Source organism: Ctenopharyngodon idella, chromosome 7, assembly GCF_019924925.1.
Source record: "Ctenopharyngodon idella isolate HZGC_01 chromosome 7, HZGC01, whole genome shotgun sequence".
Taxonomy (NCBI): Eukaryota; Metazoa; Chordata; class Actinopteri; order Cypriniformes; family Xenocyprididae; genus Ctenopharyngodon; species Ctenopharyngodon idella.
In genome coordinates this window covers 3636188-3646709 of record NC_067226.1, presented here as the reverse complement: position 1 = coordinate 3646709, position 10522 = coordinate 3636188, and the positions used below count along the sequence as shown (strand labels likewise).

General features: G+C 35.9%; 1 protein-coding gene across 1 annotated transcript; it reads left to right on the top strand.

Annotated features, from left to right (window-relative positions):
- The first annotated feature begins 7021 nt into the window (after positions 1-7021).
- Positions 7022-10386, top strand: serpine1 (serpin peptidase inhibitor, clade E (nexin, plasminogen activator inhibitor type 1), member 1). The gene is made up of 9 exons (XM_051898727.1): positions 7022-7239; positions 7724-7965; positions 8193-8417; positions 8586-8780; positions 8881-9079; positions 9198-9298; positions 9419-9505; positions 9611-9694; positions 9820-10386. Exons 2-9 carry the CDS (start codon positions 7725-7727, stop codon positions 9864-9866), a joined length of 1179 nt encoding a protein of 392 aa, XP_051754687.1. The 5' UTR covers positions 7022-7239; position 7724; the 3' UTR covers positions 9867-10386.
- The last annotated feature ends 136 nt before the right edge of the window (positions 10387-10522 follow it).

The window sequence follows — 10522 nt, the reverse complement described above, 5'->3', positions numbered from 1 at the left end:
AAAAACAAACATCATTACAATTGAAAATAACTGTTTTCTATTTTAATGTATTTTAATTTATTCATGTGATACTAAAGCTGAATTTTCAGCATCATTACTCCAATCTTCAGTGTCACATGATCCTTCAGAAATCATTCTAATATGCTGATTTGGTGCAACATTTGGAGAAACATTTTTTTGTTGAAAATATTGCAGTTATTCTGTGCAATATTTTTGTGGATATCCTGATACGTTTTTCAGGATTCTTTGATGAAAAGAAAGAACAGCATTTATTAGAATATTACATTATTTTGTAACAATGTAAAAGTCTTCACTGTCAATTTTAATGAATTTAATGCATCCCTGCTTAATAAAAGTATTAATAAATAAACCCCAAACTCTTGAACGATAGTGAGCATAATGTCGACTTTCATTGTTCTCTTTCACAGTTTTCTGTGAAAAAAAAAAGACATCCCTATAAAGGCAAGGATTCATTAGAAAGTGAGTAATACTTTGCCAAAGGAAAAAGTTTAGTGTCAAACTCACATTTTTGTACCAATAAATCCTTGTACCTGCCGATGATTCAGTTCGAGCCACACTCCAAAAATAAGCGTGTCAAAAGTCAGCATGAATGTACGGTGCGATATTGTTGCTTTTTAATGTTGTTTTCTTCTCCAGACTGATGAACACTTCCTGAACCTTCTCAGACAGTGACTGTTGGGAAACACACTGTAGGTAAGAAGAGATAAGAGCAATAAAACAGCAGCACACATGCAGCATAAACATGTGATTCAGCGGCTTCTGTACCCACTGCTGTCACTGAGTCATAGATGCTCATACACATGCACACACATGCTGCATGCTTTCTGTTTTGTTAATGCCATAGATATCTAGAAGTTCATGAAATGTCTAGGGCACAATGTCTGTCTGGTATTTCGTTTCAGTGAGGTGTGTTGTGGATATATGTCTCTGCAAGGTTCTTTGCCAGGTGAAGACAGGTTTATGTTATGTAAGTGTCTGGATCCTGTGACCTGTGCACATTTGTGTGTGTTTAGATCATTGTGTGTGAAATGAGATTTATTTTATCACCTGCACTACCATTCAAAAGTTTGGGCTTGGTAAGATTTTTTAATGTTTATGAAAGAAGTCTCTTATGTTTTTATTTGATCAAAAATACAGTGAAAACAGTAGTATTGTGAAATATTATTACAATTTGAAATAACTTTTTTTTCTACTGTAATATACTTAACCCTTCTAAGCTATTCGTTTGGATGTGCTATAGGGTTACTTCACTTCTGTGTATTTGTGTTCTGTGTTGTGGCTGATTTAGTTTTTTTTATTTGACAAATATTTTTAAAAAATTATCGATTTTTTTCATTTACCCATTCATTTCAATGTGGGGTCTCAGGAGACCCCTAACATCCTGAGAGGGACTTTTTTTCATGCTAACATACAACCAGATATTCCATTTTATTTTATTTTTTTTGTAGAGCTAGCAAGTGTCAACCACAACATCAAGTCTCATGCCATTTAGATTAAGGGAACTTAATCAGCAAACACCATTTGGGGTCAAAAAGATCCCGGATATCTTAGAAGGGTTAAGAATGTAATTTATTCCTGTGATGGTAAAGCTGAATTTTCTGCAGCCATTACTTCGGTCTTCAGTGTCACATGATCACATGATTCTAATATGCTGATTTGGTACTCAAGTAACATTTCTGATTATTATCAATGTTGAAAACCATTGAAAACCCTGATACATTATTTTCATTCAAACCCTGATACATTATTGTAAATGTGTTTAATTGCCCCTTTCTTTATCAGTGTGCATCCTTGCTGAGTAAAAGTATTTTTTCCATCAAAAAATTTTACTGACCCCAAAATTTTGGACAGTAGTGTACTTCAGAAGTAAGATTCACAAAATATAAAGTTGGAATTGTTTGTTTTAGAGTCACAGTTATGGGAAATACTTTTAAAATTGAAAGATTTGAAGTCAAAAATTCAGAATGGAAAGTTGCAAAAAAAAATTAAAGTGCCGGTTAATGTGGCTGTGGATGTGCGTGCAGATGAGGAGAAGATTCTGACCACAGTTTGTTCTCTGACTGCAACCACAGCTTCTACTCCTATGGCACCACAGCCACAAAACAGGTTTACACAAGCTGTGGCTCTCAAGACTTTGAAATGTCAGCCTCTGAATCATTTCATAAATCTGTAGACTAATTATTTTCGTTTGTGTACACCCTCTATGGCAGTGGTAGATGTTTATCTTTTGATGTCTTTGCCAGATACAATTGTTTTGGCATGTTATGCCTGCAGTTATGTAACCTTGAACAAAATGTCTGTTGTTGTTGTTAGCAACCTAGTTCGCCAGTAAAGCAAATGTTACAGTGATGATTTGAAATATATAAACGTTCATATATATATATATATATATATATATATAATTAAATATATATATATATATATATATATATATATATAAAAAATATATTAAATAGGCTCTTTCAAAACTAAACACAGTCCAAGTTTCTTCCTCATCCTATTTAAACATCTTTGGGCCATTGAGTAAAAGATGCCTCCTCAACATTTCTCAACTTAAAACATCAAGCATATCTATTGCAAAATACTCAGTCATTGTCTTCAAAAAATTCCACCCTTCCTATCAGCAACACCCTATATCTAGAGAAACACACAGTTTCATGTAAATGTTAAGAGTTCAAGGCATGTCCTATTGAATGGTTCATCTTTCCTGTTTACCCACTGAAGCAAGCTGTATTTGTAGACCTGGATGTATAAATTTGTTGAGACACAGGACATGTTTTTGCCTAATACAGCACTCTCTTCTCATTGGTCATATCCTGTGCCTTATCTGTTTGGCCACAGCTTTGAGGTTCAAATGCAGTCATTGTTCAGAAATAAATCTTGCTGCAAATCATACACTGAAATATTAAATTGGAATTTGTGGTTGATCACTTGTTTGAAGTAGTTCAGTGATGGCAGGAGTCTTGTTTTGTAACCACAGTGCACTGATTCTTTTTAATTAATGAAGAGCTAACGTAGTAAGTTTAAATTTCTTTTCCATTAATTGCAATACTTTTGCTCCATATTGTTATATAACATCAACATTGGTGTATCCACTGTAACAAAAATAATCTTTGATTTGATTGAGAAACTTGAATTCATCCTATGAACTGGAGTTGTTTAAAGACTATTTCGTTATGTTAATGAAGGATAATGAACCGTTACTGTTTATGTAAACCTCAAATTTAAGCTTGACAGTGGCCTTTAGTTCTTGCTAAAAAATGACACATTCTTCTCCTGAAAATTTTCTTGCTGAATTAACTTTCATTTTATTTGCAGAATATAAATTCATCATCAGGTTGCAAATCATCACTTTCTCTGGTTTGGTGAACCACGCAAGTGCTCAGGGGTCAGGGAATACCCCATGTCCTACTTACACAGCATTCTTTGTCATCCGCTCATCTTTTTACCCACTGTTTCCCTCAGCTTTTTCCACTTACTCATCTCTGTGATCAAAATGGAGAACCCCAGAGAATCATAACCTTCTTCTTGTTTAAACCCATCTGGCTACGGTTATGATAATATATTGATATGATATGTATATATAAATAATAAGCTTCTTGGCTACTGATTCATTAAATAGGATGACCTGCCAGATGCCTATTTGTGCAACAGAGAAACAAGATTTCTGCAAATAAAGGAGGCACGAGGTAACGTCCAGGATTAGGTTATAGGTTATGATGTTATGAACATCTGGAAACAACATTTCCTGTTTATTATCACATCAGCACTTTTTAGTCTAGAAAAGTTTCTTTAAATCCACATAAATCATGATTCTTCACTTGAAAGATCCTCAATCAGCATGGCTAACATTTTCCATGGACACTGCATAAAAGTTAAGTGAGCTTCTACCCAATATTCTTATGAGTTCTCAGTATGTGCAATACAGATAAATACACCAGAATCTTGTCTATATGAGTTATATATAGAGTAGACTCAAGTTTATTATTTGTCTGTTGGGGCAGTGTAAACATGACCGTTATTTTTCATAAAATTCTAAATCCAACTGCCAACTTGTTTGTTGGTGTCTGTGTGGTGTAAATTGGCCTTAAGATCTCTTATATCCTCCTCTCTTAACAGCAAGATGCTCCCACATGTTTAAAGTTTCCACTTGGTCTTCCTCAACTACATCTGGTGTCTTTCACCCACTCTTCAGCTATTGTTTATCAGTTATTAGTCATAATGACCACAAACTAAATATTTCAATATTTTCAGACTGTTTGCATGAGCTCCCTGACAACAGAATAAAACAATGCTGAAATTAAACATTAGGGTCAAATGAAAAGGTCCAGTGAGCCCTACCCACACAACAATTAATTAAAATAATATATTTAATAGAAGGGGTTCTCTGCCGTAATTTTTTAATGGCACATTAAGACTAATGCACCTATATATATATATATATATAATCAGTGGTGTGCGGTGGTGTTTTAAAATGAGGAGGCAACGCGCAGTCATCATGTTTTTAGGCCATTTCGAGTTTGATTTTGACATGAAATAAAGTTGTGATATCTAAGTGACAGTTGTTTACTTACTTTTTAATTAGTCTTCCCATTAACGCCATCACTGTCTTCATTCAGGCCGATTCGACGAGAACGCGCACGAAAACAAGAGGCGGGATTTATCGCACGAACCAATCATGTCCAATCGTAACCGATCATATCCAATCATAGCGCGATAGAGGCACTGCCTCCTCTCACGTGACTTTCCCCCATTCATTCTGTAACTTCACCTGCGGGTGTCGCTGTTTGACGGTGTTTCTTTAGAAAAACGAGTGACTTTTACACTTTTTAATGTCAAATTTTGTAACATTTGCATTGTTTTATTTTTGTAATATCCATTATTTTCTCATCCAGTTTTTTTGAGGAGGCGCTGCCTCCATTGCCTCCTCGGAGGAAACGCCCCTAATATATATATGTGTATATATATATATATACACACACATATATATATATATATATATTATATATACATATCTGTGTGTGTGAGAGAGAGAGAGAGAGAGAGAGAAGGTGGTCAATTTGTCATAGTGGTTGTTGCAGTTTATAAATAAAGTTTATATTTATCAATCTTTCGGCAACAAGCCTTTGTCAAGGTATCAAGGTGTATTCAGGTTGATTGGACCATTGACTTTTTACCATTGAGATGACTAGGAAAAAGTGTCCCATTCAACCTGAATTCACCCTGCCAATAGTGGTTGTTGCCACCAAATGCAAGAAATATAACATTGGCTCTACTGAGAAACTTGAGGGTGATGCAGTGGAGCTAGGAGACCATGTCAACATGAAACCCACCTCTGCTTTTCACACACACTTTTTGTGCTAAAAAAGTTACCCCAAAACAACAACAACATAAAATGAATATTATGTTCTGCATGTTAAAATAAGGTATTATTCTGTAGATGCATATTGTTTTTGTTTATTTATTATCAGTTATACTCTCAGTTTAGTTTTCTCAGGGCTTGAAGCTGGAGTTTTTGAATATTGCATAAAAGCACTTAATCTTTCAGAATGTGGTTTTGGATTGTTCCTTTCCCAAACGTTCCTTGGATGGATGTGGTTAAAAGTGAAACTTTGCAAATGCATTCTATTGGGAAATGGAGTTGGCGTTCCTTTTTGAGCGCTGCGAGTCCAATTTTCCATTCACAAGTTTACTAGAGGAGAGGCTCAGTTGACATGACAACACGACACATGACATCATTATTAGAAGGGTGTTAAAAGTAAAATGTTACTGTAACACATCAGTATTGTGTATTAACAGACTAATTCACAATAGTACTACTTGGCAGAATTTTTATATAGGCCATTATGTTTGTGGGAATGAAGTGTAAATTCATAAGACATCTATACGTGTAAGTGTATAAAGAGGAGATATTACAATACATTTGACATTGTATTTTACTGTTTAGTGCCTGCATGCGAGTCATAAAAACAAAGACATGTAAAAACATCTGTGAACTTAATTAAAGCATGACATAATGTTTACTTTATGGCCAGTGAATTTTTATTTTGACACTTCATTGTCTGGTCCTTTCAAGCTCTCGCTCCCTTTACAGTTAGTTGCTAAGGAGACAGATGTTGTATTTCAGTAAAACAGTTGGTTTTATAAAAAATGCTTCTCTGCAGACTTTCTTTTCACATTCAGTGCCATGTTTGGCCTTGATGATAAAGCTCATTCCAGAGAGAATTAAACGTGACTTGAAACATAGCTCCAGCCTCCAAGTTATTTCATCAGTAGTTTTTCCATGTCCCCTGTCCTTCTGTCCCTAGACACCAAACTATTCCTTACACTCAGAGAATGTAGCCTTCTTTGTGAGCATGTGTGAAGGAATGTGTTTGTGGTAGAACCAAATATGGTCATGTGATGTGTCTTCTTCCCAAAGGTGAGTCATTGGTTCAGCTTAATGTTCTTAATTGCTCCAGATGAAGAACCTATTTTTATAGACGTTCTGGAGTGTTAAGGGGATGAATTCGGTCAAATTTGATTTTTGCCACATATGCTATGTTGAAACAACCAATCCTGTCAGTAGCCTTACTAAAATTAGGCTAATTAAATGTGTTTGCTCAGACATCCATCCATCCATCCATCCATCCATCCATCCATCTATCTATCTATCTATCTATCTATCTATCTATCTGTCTGTCTGTCTGTCTGTCTGTCTATTTCTTGTTTTGAACCTCATTTATTTTACTCGGTTATATATTTAGTGTGGCAAAATAATAATAATAATAATGATATATATTAATAACAATAAGCACAATAAAACCTCTTAGTATATAAAAGTGGATTTGAGAGTTTCATTAAACAGCGAAACACTATTCAAAGCTTTAATGACTGAACGAGGAGCTGTGACTTCTGCCTTAGACTAAACGTATGACTTTGCTGTTTAGCAGTCCCGTAAAAAAGAAAAGAGACAGACGAGGAAAGAGACTGGGTGGTAAACGTGTTTATGTTTGTCTGTGTGAAAAAAGAGGAGAGGGGGACGAAAAAGGCAGACAAGGATGACTTCATAACTTCCGCTAGTGTGTGAGCGACTGAAGGGGAGGTCTTAAGTCCTTTAAATAGCGCCAGCGCTTCTCACAGACAGTCAGAACGAACTTTGGGCTTGCACTGCATTGGAGGATCACAATAACACGCTAAATCTACAAAGAAACTCTACAAAAATAAAGCATCTTTCAGGTAATTGTATAATCTTGTTCTGCCTATAGCCGATAAAGTTTCTGCCTGTAACCGATAAAGTTTCAAACTATTTTCGTTGTTAGTAACAATAGATTATGCCCACATGTTGTGGTCTGAACAGCATGGGAAAAAACAGAATTAGATTGTGAAATTTGAAACTTAATTTAATTATTAGTTGTGTAATTATTAGTTATGAGTGAACTGTTGTAGACAAAGGTTCTTATGTATTGATTTTGAGTCAAGACAGACAAACAGTAATAGCATGGTATTGCGTTTGAACAGTGGGTGTTGTTGTCTTGCACATGAGAGAGAATTTTTACAAGGGAAAGTGAACATTTCTCCGTGGTTTTTCCGAGTGAACACACATATTGGGACCAGAAACATACTTGAGAAAAAAAATAAGCTCTTTAAACTATCTTTACCAAGCATTTACAATTTCAAATTAACACCGCTGACATTTCTCTCCTCTTCCTCACTTATTCAGAATGCAGAGCCTGAGTATATTGCTGATCTTTACCCTTTGCGGGTCAAGCTTGTGCAACCTTTTTCAAGAGAAACATACAGATTTTGGACTTCAAGTGTTCTCTGAAGCCATTCAGTCTGCTCCGGACAGAAATCTGGCTCTCTCTCCCTATGGCATCTCCTCAGTGCTGGGTATGGCTCAGCTGGGTGCCTATGGCAGCACACTTGAAATGCTCACCTCCAAGATGGGATACTCACTGCAAGGTAGATAAATAAGAGCAGTAGATCTAATTCAGATGAACTGGAAATTTGTTCCGAAACAGCTTTGAAGAAATGTAATTCAAAATGTATCATTTTAATAAAGTAAATCTTTGTATAGAGCCTACATGTATCATTTATATCTTATACTCTGATATTTAAATCGTAATATTTTGCATTCCTGATGTAATGTGTAAAGTTTTTCTTAACTCTTCTTCCTTTCTCTTTGATAGCACGAGGAATGCCAAAGCAACAGAAGCTTCTTCAGAGAGATTTGGCCAGTGAAGATGGAGTGGAAGTGGCCAGCGGTGTCATGGTCGACAGGAAGATAATTTTGGAAAAGATCTTTAGACGCAGCCTGACCAAAGCCTTCCAGAGTGTCCCACACCAAATTGACTTTAGCCACCCAGAGATGGCCAGGCAGGTGATCAACTCCTGGACATCTGACCACACTGGTGGTAAGTAGGCCTAATTAAAGTTACTGCTATTTTGAATAAATTGCCAGTGATAATCCTCATTTGTATATCACTTTGGATTAAAAACATCTGCTAAATTATTAAGAGTAAATGTAAGCTCATTCATCATACACCAAGAGGCTTAATGTGTCTATTGTTTTCATTTCTTAGGAATGATTTCTGAATTCCTCCCATCTGGAGTGCTGAGTGAACAGACACGTTTAGTCCTGTTAAATGCCATCCACTTCCATGGGATCTGGAAGACACCGTTCGACCCTACACTTACTAGGGAACAGCTCTTCCACAGAGCCAACGGCAGTGCTGTATCTGTTCCCATGATGACAACAACTCAAAAATTAAACTACGGTGAGTGTCAAGGATTCGTTTAAAGGAACTGATAGATGGATTGATGGCAGGAAAAAAATGCTAAGTTGGTTTACAATGTTATATTTTTTTCTCCATCCAGGTGAGTTTGTGACTGAGGATGGTGTGGACTACGATGTCATTGAGGTGCCTTATGAGGGGGAGTCACTAAGTATGCTTCTGGTGACACCATTTGAGAAGGATGTGCCTCTGATGGCCTTGATCAAAGAGCTAAGCAGCAGCAGGATTCACCAATGGAGAAAAGAGATGAGAAAGATTAGCAAACAACTGGCTATTCCAAGGTAACCGAGACTTTGATCCGTTTCTGTGAATTTTCTTGGTCTTTTTTTTTTTTTTAAAGAAATTGATAAACATTTAAAACAGCAGGCCTAATATGTGTTATATAATGATATTTTACAGATTCTCTATGGATACAGAAATTGATTTGAAGTCTACACTGAGCAAGATGGGTCTTGGAGATATTTTCAGCCAGAGCAAAGCTGATTTCTCTCGCATTACCAGTGAGTATTGGAAATGATCAGTTTTTATTTTTGGCAACTATGTAGCTGTTTTGTTAAGGAATAAATGTTAATGGATTAATCTAATATAGTTGTTTCTCTATCTCTGTTCTGTCCACCTAGCTGAGGAACCTTTATGTGTATCCAAGGTCCTTCAGAGAGTAAAACTTGAGGTGAATGAAGAAGGAACCAAAGGCTCATCTGCCACAGGTACAATCACTAAATTACAACCTACCACAACAAAGATTTAATAGCATTAACAATCATCATAGCGATACCAAAATGCATCTTTGACATTATTCTGTGGTTCCACAGCGGCTATCATCTACTCTCGCATGGCTGTCGAGGAGATCACACTGGATAGACCGTTCTACTTCCTCATTCAGCACAAACCCACTGGTCAGTTGTGCTTTCACCTCGTTACTTTACATTTTGATGGCTTTTTATTTAAATAAATGTCAGTGTTTTTAGGACTTTTGTTTGTTGGCTCCCTCAATATTAATATCCCCTGGTTAACTTCACAGGTGCGTTGTTGTTCAGCGGTCAAGTTAACCAGCCTCAGGAATACTAACAGACCAAGGTTGTGCCTGAAGTAACCATACACGCAGAAGGACCAAAGAAAACGCCAAAAAGTCTGCACACAACATACTACTGAAGACAAGAGATCTGTTTTAAAATGAAGTGGGGGGAGGAATGCAAAACCTTCTATATCTACCATTTGAGCATAGCTTGGAGTGCCAAACTTTAATAAGAAACGTGTAAACAAGGTTATTCAGTATGTTATCTCTGCTATTGTGGGGGAAAGATCTAGACTATTAAAAGAAAGCATTACTGTCTGAAACATCAAGGACATCATTTAAAGGACATGAATTTAAAGCCTCAGCAGACAGAAGTTCTACATGCACTAACAATTTGAAGATTGTATTAATTTCTATGCTTGTTTCATCTGATGTTTAATGTGCTTATATTTTTTTTAAAGTGGTATTTTACAGTATTTATATTTATTTATTGTCGAAGGTCATATTTTCTTGAAGATTGTTTATTAAAATTGTTTCCTTTTATAATAAAAGCAACCATATACGACCATAAAACACTTGCATTCTTTATTAAATTACTTTGGAGCTGGCGACACCTTGTGTTCAAAATTTGGCAACAACAAAAAGTCAAATATATTACAACACTTTTCAGATCAAATGTAAGGCGTAGGTAACGTTAGGCTATTGTAAT

Bases quoted from the DNA above. Each gene is read 5' to 3' on its own strand.
- serpine1 (XM_051898727.1), top strand. From the start codon at position 7,725: ATGCAGAGCCTGAGTATATTGCTGATCTTTACCCTTTGCGGGTCAAGC. The intron at 7,966-8,192 runs GTAGATAAATAA...TCTCTTTGATAG, and splicing joins GATGGGATACTCACTGCAAG to CACGAGGAATGCCAAAGCAA. The intron at 9,080-9,197 runs GTAACCGAGACT...GATATTTTACAG, and splicing joins AAACAACTGGCTATTCCAAG to ATTCTCTATGGATACAGAAA.